The sequence below is a fragment of the Neopelma chrysocephalum genome, unplaced genomic scaffold, assembly GCF_003984885.1.
Source record: "Neopelma chrysocephalum unplaced genomic scaffold, ASM398488v2 Primary Assembly neopelma1_74, whole genome shotgun sequence".
Taxonomy (NCBI): domain Eukaryota; kingdom Metazoa; phylum Chordata; class Aves; order Passeriformes; family Pipridae; genus Neopelma; species Neopelma chrysocephalum.
This window is the reverse complement of record NW_020897735.1, coordinates 6,206,763-6,223,914: the sequence shown is the minus strand read 5'-3', so window position 1 is coordinate 6,223,914 and position 17,152 is coordinate 6,206,763. Positions and strand designations below refer to the sequence as shown.

Here is a 17,152-nt window from a genome sequence, read left to right as displayed (position 1 = left end):
TCACTCCTAGGCCACACTTGGAGCTCCCAGCAGCTACAGATGCACTTGCTACTCACGTTCTAATGTCAGTGTGGCTGACATTAATATTATTATCACTATTATTACTATTAAAGTTATTGTTAAGTTGTTTCAGAACTAGCCCCCCCCAGGCAGAAACGTGCCCCACTCTGCCTATATGTGGTGTCACCAGACACTGGACAAGTGGGGTTCAAATTATTTGTCTGTAGCTCCCAGCACAGGTAGGAAATTCTGTGTACAGACCATTGACTGGTCTGTATGTGGAACAGATCCCCACATTTCCAGTTCCCTCCTCACAAGCCCCAGTCACACCCCAGGGTTGGATCCAGGACTTTGGCAGCTTTGGGAGCTTCCTTGCATCCCACCTTGCTGGGAGATGCTGATGGACATGGCCAGGCTCTCCTAGAACCTGTTCCCAGTGTGAGTTTGGCCCTGAGGCCACGGGACAGGGCTGATCCAGGTGTTCCCAGAGGCTTGGGCTGGGGGACACCTCCACAGCTGGGTCAGGGGCTGGAGGGCACGGACTGCTGAGCTGGGATGATGATTAGTAAGAGCCATTTGAGAAATATCTGCTGGTGAAGCACGGCCCGGTGTCCTGCAAGGGTCTGGCTTAGGGAGGAATTCCCAGGAGGCTCTGCTGCACTGGATTTCTCACCGAACCCCAGCTGGGTGCTCGGAAAAGCCGTGCCCAGCAGGCGCCGGGAGGGACGCTCAGCAGCGACAGGCACCGGTGGGATGCTCCGGTAACGAAACGAACGCGCTTCCATGGGAGAGAGGAGGGTTCGGGGTGGGGGGAAACGGCAGGAAAGAGGGGGACATTCAGCCGGGGGGGCCGCAGTGCTGGGGAGGAGCCGGGCCCGCGGCGGGGAAGCTGCAGCAGCGGTAAAACCCCGTTACCGGTGGGTGTCACTGCAGGACAAGGAGCGTCGGGGGCGGCGAGAAGGGGGTCGGGACCCCGCACCGGGCTCCGCCGGCACGGGGGGAGCGGGGAGAACACGCCGGCTCACGGCTGGGTTGGGTCGGGGGCAGCCCAGGGGGGTCCCCCACGGGGGGTGCGGGCGGTGCCGACGCCCCTCGCTACCCCCGGGCAGCCCCCCCGAGCTGTGAGACTCGGGACATTTGGGGCACCACCTTGTGTCAGGATTTCGGGGCGCAGCGGGGCAGGTCTGTCGGCTGCAACCCCCATGGGGAGGCGTCTCCTTTTTTGGGTTTCTGGTCTCTTCTTCTGGCTTCTTCCTGTCCTGACCCAGCAGGTTCACAGGGGCTTGGCTCACACGTGTTGTGTGACAGCCCTTTCCAGCCAGGCAGGACTCTCTGTTTCCTTCCCTGTGTGCATCCCAAGGACCTGAGTGGTTGGTGCAGCTGGACACAGATGCTGTGGCTGGACCAAGAGCTGGATGTGGCTCCCACCAGGCAAACCTTGTGCCTGGGATTCTCACACACTCACAGTGTCATTTTTAGCAAGAGAAGTATTTAAGGCCTGGCTTCCTCCCTCCCTGGGGAGGTGGGAAAGGTCCTTGGTTATAATCCTCCTCTGCCAGCATTGCAAACCCTGCTGTTATCCTCCTCGTTATTTTAGATGGGGTTTATTTAAAGGCCTGTACTAAAAAGAGGCAACCACATCCCAGGATTTCCCCGGTGTGGAGCAGGTGATTTTGTTCCTCCCTCAGCTCAGGTGTGGGCAGGGTGGAGTTTGTTACAGCTCCTTTCTTATATAAAGGGCAGGTTGAGGCCCAAGTTGCCCCTGAGGAGGAGATGTGGGAGATGCTGAAGCAGCTGGTGGGGAGCCTTCCTTGTCCTGAGAGGGGTAAGAGAATCTGCCCAAGCAGTTTACTTTGTTCTTTTATCTTGAGTGATACAGTTTAATGTTATGAAGAACTTTTCTCTTTGAGGTTTGGGCTTAAAAGTTTGGCTGGAAATCCAGTGGGCAATGAGCCCTTGGCTCAACATGAATTCTTCATGTCCTTTGGCTGCTGGTGGGTCTATGTAGGAGGACTGGGCTAGTCTTAGTGCTGAAGTGTGAGGGGTAAAATTATTCTGGGCACATCCACCCTTCAAGTGCTTGTTCCCAGCCCCTTCCTGAGCTGGGGATGCAGTTGGGCCTGCCCAGGGCAGCAGATCTCACCTCTCAGAGTGTGGCTCAGAACACACCTGAGCTCTCCAAGTGCCAGTGGGATGATGGATATGAAAACTGAATGCTAATTCAACTTAGATAGCTGGTACAATCTGAGCTCTAACAGTAGATGTGAGAGGCAGACTACACAGGAGTAATTAATTATTCCTGTAGCAATAATGGAGAGGCACAGTTAAAGTAATCACTCTTATTACCAAGTGGTATTGCCTTGAGGTGAAATGCTCTGTTGGGAGGAGATAGGTTCCAAATGTGCTGGTAACTGAGCCTCTGCTGTCACCTGTGGGTGACCAAGCTGGGGTTTGGGTGCTGTGATGTCGAGTTGTTGTTGGAGTTTGAGTTTGTTCAGCAAGTGCTTGAAGAGGCTCAGCCCTGAGGGAATAAGACACCAGCAGCTCTTGGAGGGTGAGTGTGGAGCTGGCTGGAGTAATCTGCAAGTGGAGGCTTCTCTCTGTGGTGAGGCCTCAGCTTGGCAGAGTGGTTAAAGCAGGTGTTTGGATTCCTTCACACAGGCAAGGGATTTGCTGCATCAGGCAGTGATTTGGCAAAGAAATGAGAAGGACTGATGGAGTATGAGATATTCTAGATTTGATACCGACTGCATTTAATGTAATTGTTCAGAACCAGCAGCAAAGGAGACTGTCCTGCTTTCCCTGTTCAACCAATCTTGGTTGAACACTGCCCTGCTCCTGGGGTCCCCTGGGCACGATGAGAATCGTGATGTTCAGACTAAGGTGCTGTGCCCTTGACATGAAGTAACGAACAGGCTGAGACAGAATCACTCCTATTATATTTGTGCTTTATTTGGCTGTATCTGCATTAGCATAACTCTGTAAAACCTGAGAGAAAGTCTGTGTGGGGTCACAGGGCAGTGCCCAGCGCGGTCTGCGGTGGGTGGGTGCTCTGGGGAAGGGCAGCACCTCTGGCAGGCACTTCTCAATGGGAGGCACTGAGTGCCTTTTCACGAGCTTCAGGGTCTGGAAAAGTACTGAGATGAGGCTCAACCTATGAGGGAAGGAGCAGAGAGAGGATTGGTTACAGCCAGCAGTCAGCCACGGAAAGTAGGTTGTAGCACAGACAGAGAAGAGACTGCGGATTGCATGAGGGGTTTTGTGATTGGAAAACGTTGCTCCAGCTCAAGTTAAACACTTAACCTGTTTAAAATGAGGAGTAGTTTTCTGATTGACTTCAGGATGTTCTTATCCTGCTCTAGTAACAAAACTCTGTAGTCTTACTATGGTGTGTTTGTTGTCTGACACTTTCAAAGGCTGGCGATGCCCTAAGGTGGACCCTGAAATAAATATGACTCGTTTTCTACAACACAGGACTTGTGTCCTTCACTGAGGGGGCAGGGTGGGCTCAGAGCTCCCAGGGAAGACACTGTTGGGATCAGGATCTGGCTGACAACCACAGAAGCAGCATCTCCCCAGGAATCACCTTCGAGGTGGGGAGAGGGTGAATAAATGCCCATGACAACAAACAAAGGGGAAGCACTTTGGGGGAGAAAGGTCCCAGGGCTGTTTGGTGTGAGCAGTGGGGCTCACTCACAGCACCCCTGCACAGGAGATGCAGCTACTGAGATGTGTCCCCCTGCAGGGAGTGGGTTTGCCATGGGGGGCCACGGGCTTTACCTGCCCCAGCCCAACTCCCTGTGCCATACATCTGCCTCGTGTGGATGTGGTGAGCTGCCTCCTGCTTCCCCCACCCTGCTCAGGCTGGCTGGGTGTCAGGTTTTGCATATGTAAAAATACAGAGCAGTCTCTGCCCTGAAAAGCTTGCGAGTGATCTCATTAATCAAGACAAACAAAGCGTATTTAGCTATTCCCCCTCTCTGGAGGAAGGCGTTCAGGTACTTAAATATGCATTTGAGTGCCTAACTTCAGACAGCTGTTTCTGGATGTTTTTGCTTCCTCACAAGTAGCAGCAGTGACATAACCCCTCTCTGGGAGGGAAAGGTGGGGGAGACAGAACCAAGGGCTGCTAAAGGAGGTGGGTAGCCCCAGGGAGCTGGCAGGGACAATCCCTGGCTGTTCCAACTCCAGCCTCCCATTAAAGATGCACGCATTTTTCCCCTCAGAGTTGGGATTGTTGGAAAAATCCAGTGCTCGCAAGTAAGGACAGCTGAGCTGCTTCTCTGGGATGTGCCTCTGCCTTCCTGTTGTGCTGCCTTTCCCACCAGTGCTGGGAACTGGGCAGAGGGAAATTTCTGCCTGGGACTGGGTTGAAGCCACAGGAAAGGAAACAGCAGTTTATTCACTCCAAACTTGGTACAAAGCTACGGGGTGAGAAATGTCACACTGAGCCACAACTGGCAGTGATTAAAATTAGCAGAGCCTTGACGAAGTTGTGAGGGATTCCAGCTCCTGCCCTCAGCATGAGTGAGTGGGAAGCACCAGGTGTAGGACAGGGACAAGTGCTATTTTAAAAAATGAGAAACCCTCTCATAATGAGGGCCAGTAATTAGAGCCCAGATAAGGGTGTCCCTGGGTCAAAGGTCTTCTTATGACAGAGACCAGTCTTGAGAAGTCAATGCCAGTGATGAATCCTCATCTCGGATTCTTCTAATTCATATTTTAAATGATGAACCCAAAGGTACTTCCTGATGATTTTTGCCATTACTCTGATGTGGTAGTGGATTGTTATGTCAGGATTTTGTCTGAATCATGGATTTGGAGCATTGGCTGTAGCAGGACAGGAATATAGTTTGTAGGTAAAAGCTGGGTGGTTTTCCTTGCAGATGATGGAGCTGCAATGGGCTTCAGCTGCTGATGAGGAGCAATGTTTTTGCTGCTGCTCATTGCACTTGCTATTGACAAATGAAAACCTGCAGGACCCTTGGAGCTGGGATGTCATATCAGTGTTTGCTTCAAAGAATTAGAGGTGCAATAAAAAATACCACTCCTAAAACTTAAATATGTTTTTTGGGGGTATTTTAATTTGGGTTTCTCAGTTATGGAGGATAAAATAAAGCAGGTAGGGCTCAGAAACAGCATGTGAGATGTAGACACGCTGAGTTGGTGCAGTGGGAAGGCAGAGCTCCCCTGATGGCAGCAAACCCCAGAGACTGACCAGGGTTTTGTGGGTGCTGCGGGTGTTGGGCTTGTCCTTGTGTAGGTGGGTGCTGGGGTGTGTGTGCTGTAGGTGCTGGGCACTGTGAGCACCCTTGGGTGCTCAGTAAGCTCAGCTGATGGGAGAGGAGTTTTAGTTAATAGGATTTAATGGACTGTGATGACTTGTAGGAGCTGTTGAGAAAGAACCCATGAAAGGGGCTGAAGCAAGTTAGAAGCAGCACCAGGCTGTCCCCCTGCCCTGGAGGGATCCACACTGGGCTGCAGGGAGATGCAGCTTTACCTGCTCCTCTCCCAGCACCTGCCTGGCTCTGCCCACCTGCTCACAGGCAGCTCCCCAGCCTCGCACGATTTTTCACTTTAACACCAAAGCTGCACCGGGGCTCAGCCTGGTTTTTCCATCATCCATTTGATCGAATCCTTTTAGCGGGTGACAAAACACTTTGCTGAGCTCTCTTTACAGGAAACCAATCCCTATTCTTTTTTCAAAACCTCCCTCATTTACAGGAGTCTAACAAATCCTGGGCCTTTAAAGTCTTATCCTGTTTGCGGGTTTGGTTGTTGGTTTGTTGGTTTTTTTTCTTTTTTTTTCCCCAAAACAACACAAATCTGTAGATTTTTCTTTTTTTTTTTTTTTTCCAAGGAGGGGGGAGGAAGGAGTAAAATAAACAATGCAGAGGGGAGTAGGGTGTTCAGGGCGTGCACACCGGCGCCGAGCATCCCCCTGCACAGGCAAAAAAAAAACCCGCGCGCCATCGGGATGCAAATGATTTTTCCCGTGAAGCTATCACTTGTAAAGCTTGACAGAAAATAATGAGAAACACTAAATCTTTTATAAGGTCAACACTCAAGCAGCTGTCAAACAAGAAAAGAATTTAGCGAAAGATCCGCGAAAACTTCCATCGCCTCATTAAATCCAACAGGGCCGGGGCCCGGCGTGGTGAGGAGGCACCGGGGCGCCTCCGTTTTGTGTCAGTAATTTGCGGCGGAGGAAGAGGGAAGACGAAACAGCCAACGCCGAAGGGGCCTTGGGGGAGGCTGGGGAATCGTTAGTGCGCCAGGAGCGGCCTCGGCTCCTAATTGGAAGCATTGGGCATTATCAACGGAGGATTTGCCTCGGCTCCCTGACAGCTCTCTAGGCCTGGAATGATAGCCCACTTGTCAGTGTAAAAGACCATTAAAAACAAACCATTTTGATTTAATTGGAGGCGGTGTGCTGGGGGCCCAGGTGAGGCGCTTCATCAGCCGATGTTGGCTGCTGATGCCTTTTTCCCCCTGTATTGATGGCTTTTTTCTTTTCCTCCCCTCCCTTTCAAAAACTGTCTAGGAAAGAGAAAGAGGTGCTGAAAGATCCTTCACAGCCGCATCGAGAGCGGCTTTCAATAGGGTTGTCAACAAATGCCATGACAAGTTAGAGAGAGGCAGGTACTTTTAAAACAGACGTTATTCTGTCCAAGATGAGCTGTGCTCAGAGGTGAGCGTTGGATTATTAGGGTTACAAATACTGTGGTTTTTCCTGCCACTGGCACGCTTAACTGGCTTAATGAATGGGGTTGATTTTTCTCTCCCCACCTTTCTAAGAACAGAGGGGAATGCAGGACAAGGGAGCCTGGGCTAAATGATCCTTATTTGCTTCAAGGCCAAGAAGGTTTCAAACAGTGCTCAGCGATTTTTTTGGCTGCTGTATTTTAAAGTCCCATGGAAATCTGGGATTTTTTTCTTTTTTTTTCTTCCTGAAAATAATGTTCACAGATATTTGCTGGAGTTCACTGGTCACTTGGTTTGGGCAATAGTATGAGGAAAGGAGAATTAACCCACTAGAGCTGTAACCTGGCATGTGCCCCTGGTGTTTTGGGTCAGACCAGAGCTGGCAGCTTTCACCTCATGTGCTTGAGATCTGAATCCTGACCCTTCTCATGCCAGGCAAGAGTTTTACTTAAAGTTGTCTGTTGATAAAGAGCATCTCTGCAGAAGTCAGAACAGGTCCACAAATGAAATCCCAAACCCATTTCAGAAGTGCTTCTGTGGATTTGTGTAGGAAGTAGGTAGCACTGAAAGCAATGGTAGGTGCTCACCTGTAACCCAACACTGTGTGTGTGGTTTTACTCTGCTACAAGCCATGAAGCTGTGAGCACCCAAAATCTGTTCTTCACAGTGGAATATCTGTATTACAGCAATGGGAATTGGTTGCCAAGCATTTTCCCTGTGCTGCCTTAGGATGCTGGGGCTTGGATGTAGGTGGAGCTTGCCCTGGAGAGGGTCCAGGCTGTAAGGCTGCACAAGGAGGGTGGTGTTTGGTTGTGTCAATCAGGAGATGAAAATGGCAGAGGGAGACACAAGAAAGGGCTGAGCAAGGCAGGTAATGGTTTTAACTGAGAGGGTCGATTTAGGTGGGATATAAGAAGCGTGGGGGGGGGGGGGGTGTTTGTTTGTTTGTTTTACAATTAGAGTGTTGAAATATTGGCACAAGTTGCCCAGAGAGGTGGTGGGTGCCCTAGAAGCATTCAAGGTCAGGTTGGATGAGGCTCTGAGAAACATGATCTATTGAAGATGACCCTGCTCACTGCAGGGGGGTTGCACCAGATGTCCCTTAAAGGTCCCTTCAAACCCCGAACTATTCTGTAGCAGAGGGCAGCATTAGGGTGGAAGGGAGAGATTGAGTGTCCAGGGCACAAAGAATACTGGGAAAGACTGGACCATGAAGATGCTTTGCTGTGATTTGAGCAGTTTTATTGCTGGAAGCTTCAGCTATCAGGCAAACCAAGGAAACCTCCAGAATGTGCAATGAAATGTAGTGATGGTGAGAGGGGCCCAGAGCCTGCAGTTAGTCCTGGAATGGCTGCAGTGTGGGAGGTGACTGCTCTGCTCTGGTCCCAGAGGAGACGTGGAGGGATCATAGTCAGGCCTGAGTCTCTGCTGCCCCTTTGGAACCCTGAAGGGTGTTGTGCTCTTTCTGCATTGTGCCTGCTGCAAGCCAGTGATGGTGGTTTGGATTGTCACTGCAGGGCTGGAACCCAGCAACTCTTGTCACCTGTGCCACTGAACAGCCATCGGGTGACACTGACTTTAATTTTTTTTGGTCAGCCAAAATTCCAGCTGAAGGGAGGTTTGATCTGGTACTATGGTGGAACGAACTCATTGCTTTATTTTTTTAAGCACTACTTAGGCCCCAGGAGAAAAGTTACAATAATAATCAAAGTCCAGGAGGTTTTTCTGCCCTCAAAGCCAGGAGGACCAATGCTGTACCTGAACAGCCAGCCCACCCTGTGCTGTGTGCATCAAGCCCAGGTTATTTAAGCAGAATCTATGGCTTTTCTGACAACAGTTGCAAGATTACATGAGCTGTGCTTGTCAGTTCAGCTCTGTAGACAAAAATAGAGGTAAGGCATTAAAAAAAAATGCGGAACACTTCTGTGTGTACGTGTTAAACCTCCACTGTTAATTCTGACGAAGGATCAGGCTGCGAGCACATATCGGATCCCCGGTGAGAATCAAATTCCAGAGCCCAGAATTTTTTGCTGCAAAGTTTATACAGTGGGGATTCCTCTAATTACTTTCAGTGGAAATTTACCTGACAGAGCTTTCCCAGGTAACACGAGGCAGATGCGGGAGAGCCGCTCAGCCGCTGACAGAGCCTTTGATTTTGTGCCAGGTTGCAAATTAAGTCTTTTGCCAAGGTACCCGAACACTTGCTCGTCAATGGCTTATCGCTTATTCATAGCGCGCACCCAGCGCCGTGCGTTTCATCTGCTCAGGAAGGCAGCGTCGCCGGTGACAAAAGTGTTGTCCAAAGTTGCTGCATTTTTCTTCCCTCCCCCCTGTTTGGTCAAGGAAATGAGCCACCTCAGTGTCTGTGCAAGCTGGAATTCTCTAATGAGCAAAGGAGAAGCCCCGGCGTGTCCGTGACGCGGCGCACGGAGGTGTTTTGACGCACGGGTGGGTTCTGTCCTACAGCGCTGCTCTGGGAGGTGTTGGTACCTGAATCCTTCTGGATTGACTTGACAGAGCCCTGGAAATCTATCACAGAGTGGCCAGCACTGCCTTACTGGTTTGGATAGTGTAGTGGGTTGACCTGGGCTGGACACCAAGTGCCCACCCAGCTCCTCGATCGCTCTCCTTCCCAGGCAAAGCTGCTCTGGGGAAATGAATTCCATCTCAGCCAGAGCCAATACAGGCAGTGACCATCAAATGTGCAGATGGAGGTAACTGGAGCCTCACCCCAGGATAGTACAGCCATGGCTGTGGGGATGATGCATTTTGGCAGCAACATCCTTTCCAGAGTTCCTTTCCAGCATCCAAGGATGCTGTTCTGCCTGAGCCAGCAAGTGAGGAGTGACACAGGGATGGGACACATCCCATGAATATGGGGAACAGGAGTACTTAAGGCTGAGAGAATTGGGGTTGCTCAGCCTGGGAAAGAGAAGGCTTTGGGCTCACCTAATTGCAGCCTTCCAGTACCAGTAGGGGAACCTACAGGAAAGATGGGGCAAGACTGTTTACAGGAGATGTAGTGACAAGACAAAGGGAAATGGGTTCAAATTGAAAGAGTAGGTTTAGATTCGATATTAGGAAAAAACTGTTTACTGTGAGGGTGGTGAGGCCCTGGCACAGGTTGCCCAGAGAAGCTGTGGCTGCCCCATCCCTGGAAGGGCCAGGTTGGAAAGGGCTCTGAACAACCTGGTCTAGTGGAAGGTGTCCCTGCCCATGGCAGGGAAGTAGAAACGAGATGATCTCTGAGGTTCCTTCCAACTCAAACCATTCTATGATTTATGTATGTGCTGGGTGCCCAAGAGTACAGTCCCTAGGGAATGTAGTCCCTCATCTACAAATAAATTAAGTTTTGGTGCACAGTCCCAGCCGTGTTGGCAAAACCTGAGCCCAGGAATCATGTCACTGCAGGCAGAGCAAGGCAGAGGCTGTTTGCTTTGAGGGATGACTGAGGAAGAGGAGGGCAGTAGAAGCATCTTGCTGAGGGTAGTAAGGAGTTAATTTGTTTGGTTTTGTTAAAACAATATAAAAAATAATTAAAAAAAACCCCACTACAATACTTTCCCTAATGAACTACCCATCAGGAGATGACTGGCTCCCTGTGACCTGTCTGTCTTGGTGAGCTGGGGGGCCCAGGAGACCACGGGTTGGTCCTCCAGAGCGGAACAGGAGCGATCACCCGGTGTGGGAGAGCCTGTGAACCACCCGGTTAGCTTAATAGTGTGGGCCATTATTCTAAAGCAGTGGGGCTGAAACCTAAATCCAAATGAAAATATAGTCAATTTGTCTGTACTTTACTGACTGAATGGCTATGTAATGCCATGCAGCTCTGGCAGCGCAGGGAGCAAGCAGAGGCAATTAGTGGGGAGGGAAAAGCTCCTTTGTTTTGTTCTCTTCCACTTCCTAGGCAAGCTCTAGCAAGGTGCCAGGAAAGAGTCTTGGAGGGACTGAATGGAAAGTCCAGTTTAAGAGCCAGTAGTGACATTCATGCCCAGTTTCTGCAGCTCTTTGTAAGGGGTCAGGATGGGAGTAGAAAAATCTTCCTTGTTGATTTTTATGGGTCCAAAGGAACCAAGTCTCACCTTCCTGCTGCTGCCTGTTTTGGGATATAAACCACCTCGGTAGCTGGGTGCTCTGCATTGCTCCCCTCAGGCCCAGAGTGGGCCAGACTTAAAGGCATGACACCAGATGATGGGGTGAGTGTGACAAGAAAGAACAAATGGCTTGAGAACATCACACTCCTGCACCTCACACCAGCCTCAGGTCACATGGAAATAAAGTTCAAAGTGGGGCTGTGCTCAGGGCAATGGAGTCTCTGAATATTCTTGTCCAGGGTTTGGAGTATTTCCCAGGTCATGAGAGTTTTCTGTACTGGCCAGAGCAGGACAATGTCACTGAAGGCTGGTAGGAAACAATATGCAGATGGAGTCTGCTAACAAGCTTTCTGTAAAGTGATACTTTTGTGGTTGCTTTTCATACTTTTTTTTGCACACTAGGATAAGGGTGTTACATGGATTAAAGGCAGTGTTTTGGTTTATTGTCACCTTTGTAAAGAAGGGACTGACACTGACTCCTGGAGTGCCTGGGTTTGGTTGAAGGGTTAGGCCAGTTTGCTTTCAAGACCATTCTACCACCTTTGTAGAACCCACCTTTACAGTAGTAGTTAAATAACTGTTTGGTGGCCATCAAGTGTCTTTGAGAATCAACTTTCTCTGGGTTGTTGCTGCTTTTATATGGGGAAGCATTTATGGATGTATGAAGTTATTTTTCCATGGAGGAAACCATGCACTGAAAGTCAAGTGAGTAACAAACTCCCTGATCCAAGTTCTGTTGTGGGCTGTGCCTGTTAGATCTGCAGCTGGGGAAATGCAAACCTTCCAGGTTAATGTAATGAGAAAGGAGGAATACAGAAATCTGCAGAGGCTGTGCAAAATGAGCTGTCCCTCCTCCCTGGATGCTGCTCCTGTGAAGGCAGGGACGAGGAGAGGAAGGAGAAAGGCACAAAGAAGAAAAGACTCTGAGGTCTGAGAACCGTGGCTGGGGGAGGAACCCAACCACAGCCATGGATGAAACAAAAGGCAAAAGCACGAAGCAGGAACACAGGCTGAAAAATGAACAGTGATGGAAAGGTCTGGGGTGAGAGGAGCTCTAAAGAGGAGGCTTGCCCCAGTATCTCGTGTGACTTCCACAATCTGTTTAACAGCGATCGGTCATGTTCTCTCCCTGACACTCGCCGCAGCAGCAGCTCTGAGCTGACAGGCAGTGGGGATAAATGATTACTGACATATGCTAATCGGACAGTCTGAGACAGGACAGAAGAGGAATACATCAAGGTGCTGCAAAACACATTTCTTGGGCAAAACTCCCCAACTTGTACGAGTAAATCAGCTTCAGGAAGTCACGAGGCTTCTTGGTTGTTTTGAACCGCGGTTAAAAATCGGCAGTGTGGCAAAAAAAATAACCCCATCAGAACAAGGGCTGGGGTGGGGAGCTCAGAGGCTCTTTGCAGTGGTATCTGTCAATGCCAGGTATAATTTTGGCCACGTAAACTCCCTGCAGGGTTTCAGTGCTTTCATTTTCTGGTGTCTCCTTTCCATTCCACTTGCCCAGCTCTTTCCCTTTCCTTCCTAAAATGCCCCCTAGCTCTTCACTTGAAGTTTCCCTGCAATTTACACCACAAATAAAGGTAACAGAACTCAAACAAGCACCCCAGAGCACAGCAGGTTGCACAGATGAATTCAGGGAGATGTTTAGATCCCAGTGCTGGAACAAGAAACCTTCACCTTGGCTCTTATTTGGATCAATTAAAGGAAGTGTCATGCACATCTACAACCTGGCCAGACCCTTTGCTTAGTCTCAGGATAAATATTGTCAATCAGGCAGTTTAGAGAGGTATCGAGAGTGCAGCTTTCTGGAAAGCTCTAATTCTTGGGTGGGAAAGCCTCCTGAAACATCTGGTGTGGTTTGAATTAGTTGTGGTGAGAGCTGATGAAATGTCAGGGTACCAAAATGCAGGTGTGACTGTCCTGCTTGTGTAGGGCTGTTGTGGGAACACCAGCAGAGAACAAAGGCCACCCCTGTTCTAACAGTGATACATAAAAAGATGCTCCTCATCTCATTGTGAGTGAACGTGCACACAAGTTAGAAAATAAGTTACCTGGACAACTGCTCCCTCTCTTCCAGGGCTTATGGCTGGCAAAAAAATCCCACCCTGAAGTCCAAAAGGGGCTGATGTTTGAACATATTTGGGACCACTTTAAGGTTTGGGTGTCGGGGAGCTCTGAGCTAAGAACCTCATTGTGTCCTAAGGATGTTATTGGGACATGTGGGCTAGAAGGTGTCCCTGAGTTCACTCAGGTGCTTGTAGAGCCAAGAAAAGTCGAGTTTAGCCAGAAGGGGGGTTGTGGTGGGATGTCAGAGTGTTCCATACCTTCTCAAAGCGGGCTGGGTGCCAGAAGGACTCCTCCTTGACGGGGGGTGGGTGCGTGCGCAGGTACGTGGTGCGATTGCCTCGCACCTGGTCCAGCTGAAACCAAAGGGAAACAACAACGAGCTCAAACGGCTGCACAGCCACAGCAGCAGCCTGGTGTCATGCAATGCAGGGACACTGGGGTGGGCAAGGCTAAAAGTCACTTTGGCCTGATGACCACAAGTGCCTGATGTGGGCAGTTTTTCATGCCCGTGCAGCTGATACTGGTATTAAAATGTAATGATGAGGAAAACATGAGCAGCTGTCAGCTCTCAGTCCCTGCTTTATACAGCATCCCAGGGAGGTGACCACTTCCTGCAGGAAGCCCTGTGCCCTGAGCTACAGCAGTGGCTCACCACCAGCTGGGAAAGCCACTTCCACCACCCCCACCATGGTGGGGTTTGCTGGCTGGCCTGGTGTGTGCTGCTCTCTGATTAATTGCAGCTCACAGTGCTTGATAGTCCCAGCACAAGCCAGTGCAGGTACCTGGTGAATGTTTTGGCCACTGCATGAAACCCTGGGGAGTCTGTCTGCTCTGTGGTCTAGGATGTAGGTTTGTGTTGTTTAGCTCAGTAATTGGTGGCTGCAGGCTTTGGGAACTTGGTGGAGAAAACTTAGGGAGTAAAAACATCAGTCATTAATAGATAAAGTAGGGATGCACTTTCCAGCATCCCAGGCTGGTGTATTCATAAAGGAGCTGCTAATTAAGGACACTGTTTTCCTGCACTCCAACTATAAAGCATAGTTTGTGATGGCAGTAAGCCCATTGAAATTGGTCATTACCATATTAGCTTGACTCTTCTTTGAGCCATTAACTAATAAAACAGTCATTGGCTGCTTTTAAATGATATTACAATGTTGGTGTGTTTAACAACCCAGTGTTATACTCCAACGACTGCTGTGGGTGCTGCCATCAACCACACCATGCCAGGGGCAGGGCTGGTCCTTCCAACATTTACTGGCTGTCCCCTTGTTGTGGCCACTGTCACAGGTAACCTGAGCAGAACTGATGCTGCCCAAAGGACAGTCCAAGGGGCTCCTGGCACAGGGATGCTCACCTTTGTTAGGCTTCATCAGCCTTTTAGTAGTCAGGGAGGATGTTTTCCCAGCTGAGAGCCCTCCCCATCCATTGAGGGGTAGGGCAGTGGGGGGTTCTGCCCAGTAGCAGTGCAGTGCACAGCAAGGGGAAGCATTGCTGCAGTATTATCACCTTTTTCTTTTCAATTATCTGGAGTCTTGTCCGGGCTCTCTGGCGCTCCATCCACATCTCCTTGTATCTGTGTTGGATGATGTCATAAATGGGAGTGGAAGGCCTGGAAAACATTGAAAAGACAACAATATAATTTCCAGGGGTAATGCCTCTCTTTGCCTCCCCATGCTGGTTCACATCTCTGCTCCTGGAAAGTGTGACTGGTGAGAACAAGAATAAAGCCTTGCACTGGGAAAGGTTTTTTCTTCCTCAAGAAACCTCAAACCCACATTCATTTGCAGTTAATACACCACAGCCTGCACACACCTGGGCACAATTTCTATCTTTGCACAACCTTTTACAGCAGCTCTGTCCAGACCCTGGTGTGCTGGAAGGACCACGGAGCACCACAGACTTCAGCTCAACTTTGGGCTGGGCTTTGGTGTTGCCACCCCAGAGATCAGAGGAGCAGCTCTGGCTGGATCCCCCCCAGTGGAGGAACCACTGGGTGCAAAGTGTGTTTTGCTAAAATGACACTGCTTTTGCTATTAAAATCTCTCTCATGTTTGCACCAAAGGCTGCAAACAGATGCGATGATGGATTGGGCGAGAGGAGTAAGTGCTGTCCTAAGCAATCTGAATAGGGATAAAAATGGACCCAATGCAGATGGTCAGGTGTCTGCAGCAGAAAGGAGAGCTGGAATGCTGAGCCCTGGGCTAGTTCCTGAGCTGCACAGACCAGATTTATTTGCCCCTTGAAACAGGGTTCCAGAGAGCGTGCAGGGAGCAAGGGGGAGACAGCAGTGGAGAGGAGCTGCAGATTATGTTTCCAGAAAAACAGGAAAAAAGGCAGTGGCTTGTTGGCCAGTGTCCCATTCAGCTGCTCTGAGCTGGCATTAACCTGACCAGCTTGTGGCAGAGCTGCAGCCTGAAATTGTTGAGCCTTGCTCCTTGCAAGTGAGGATACTTTAACTTCATCAGCCAGTGTGGGAGGCAGAGCTGGCAGTGGCAGCAGCAGGACTCCTGCCTTGAGGACAGCGTATCAGTTATTGCTGTGGTCCTGCTGCTCTTCTTTTCCCCCAGAAGCAAACACTTGAAGGTGATGGAGGACCTCGATCTCAAGTTTTATTGGTCCTTGTCCTTGCACACCTTGCTGAGGAGGGACTTTGCTGATCTCAGCAGCAGGCGATGACTGTGGAGCTCCCACCTGTGGCCTGCAGTGCCTTCAGCTGCAGCTCCTGTAACAGGGACGGTGCTTTCCCTGCCTGTCTGGACCAACTGCAAGGCACTGGGGATTTGGGATAAATTCTGGGCCACCAGCTCCACCAGAAGGTCTTTTTCTGCGAAGAGCCCATGTGCCACAGAGTGAGCTGGTGCTTTGTGGCTCTTGGCAGGAGTGGGTTCAAAATTGACAGCCGCCAGCTTTTAGCAGCCTGGAGAATCCTTGATGATCACAGAGGGCACCAGCAGCGCGTATGCAAATAGTAACTCTTCTGTTTCTTGTTCCTTCACCCCTGTGGTGACTTTTATTACTTAATTATTGCACACCACATGCTTCAAAACAGCCTAATCTATGGTCGTGTTTTCTAATGATACTAGATGTGCAATCCAGCAATATACATCCCAAGGGGGCATTCATATCAGAGGAGACATCCTTCTGCAGACCTCCTGTTTCATAGATCACATGCTGCAGGGCTTTTCAAGCCTTTGCTTACAAATCAGCTCTGCTGCTCCAGACCGTTGTCTGGAGACACCCGGTGCCAAAGGCGACGCTGACATTTACCCTTTGTCCCCTCTTCTTCCCCCTCCTTCCCTTCCAGTTTGGCATTTCACACTGATCAGAGCTGGGCAAAATATTTAGGAAGGTTAAAAGATGTGGTGAACCTGCGGTCAAGTGTCTTATTGTCTGTGTGGGGTCTCCAGCCTCATTGTGTGGTGTAAATTTTGGTATTCCTGATACATCGTGAACATTGCACATGAGCTTTTCTCCTCCTGCCCCTTTGCTCTCCAAGGCAGGAGCCTTCCTGGTGTGCAGGAATACCAGGGAGGGATGCAGGAAAGCACTGAGCCTTTGTAGTCTTTGATTATTGATTTTTGTGGAAGTTGAATGGGTTTTCACATCTCTATGGAGGTGACTTTTACCATCTCCAGTGGGCCAGCCAGTTGGTGACTGATTAGTCCACAGCTGGCTTGTAAGTAAATGCTTGAAAGGACACATTTGGGTTGATGCTCTTCAGAGATCCTTCCCTGCCGTGTGATTAATCGCATTTAAGTCCTGATCCAGCAAAGTATAGAGTCATGCCTGGAATGGTACACGCATGAACTGCCTCTGAAATCGGCGGGAATGACTCGTGTGCTCAGTTATCCACGTGAGCTCTGGTGGGGCTGCAGGACATGAGGCTTCATCTGGCTTTTCCTGCCTCCTTTGAGAGAAACACTGAGAGAGTGGGGAAGAGCAGGGGATATCAGGTAACACACTTTGACTAAGGTTACTGGAGGAATTCCAGTGAGGCAGCTTTTCCTTTGTAGGTCAAACCCTGATCTCATAGGAGTGGACAGGGAGTTTGGCCCCGATATTGGTGACACTTGGCAGGGTGACAGCCCTTATTTGCAGCTTATTTGGCCTTTGGGAAAATGTGCTCTCACCTCAGTGTTACTTAAGGACAGGAATGAAGGGCTTGTGTGCTCTGTTTCCTTTTGTCACCCTGCCCAGATGTCACTCCTGAACTGGGAGGATTTTACTGTGGGGAGAGCAGGGGAAGCATCTGCTGAAAATGCTTATTGCAGATT

At 49.8% G+C, this 17,152-nt stretch overlaps 1 protein-coding gene across 1 annotated transcript in view; it reads right to left on the bottom strand.

The window, feature by feature from the left end:
* Nucleotides 1-2,931: 2,931 nt before the first annotated feature.
* The window catches only part of CFAP77 (cilia and flagella associated protein 77), a 60,069-nt gene continuing 45,848 nt past the window's right edge, over nucleotides 2,932-17,152 (bottom strand). The window contains exons 4-6 of the mRNA XM_027688021.1: nucleotides 14,385-14,487; nucleotides 13,136-13,231; nucleotides 2,932-3,154 (exon numbers count right to left, since the gene is read on the bottom strand). Of these exons, the coding sequence (XP_027543822.1) occupies nucleotides 3,086-3,154; nucleotides 13,136-13,231; nucleotides 14,385-14,487 (268 nt within the window). The 3' untranslated portion in view covers nucleotides 2,932-3,085. The remainder of the gene's footprint in view (nucleotides 3,155-13,135; nucleotides 13,232-14,384; nucleotides 14,488-17,152) is intronic.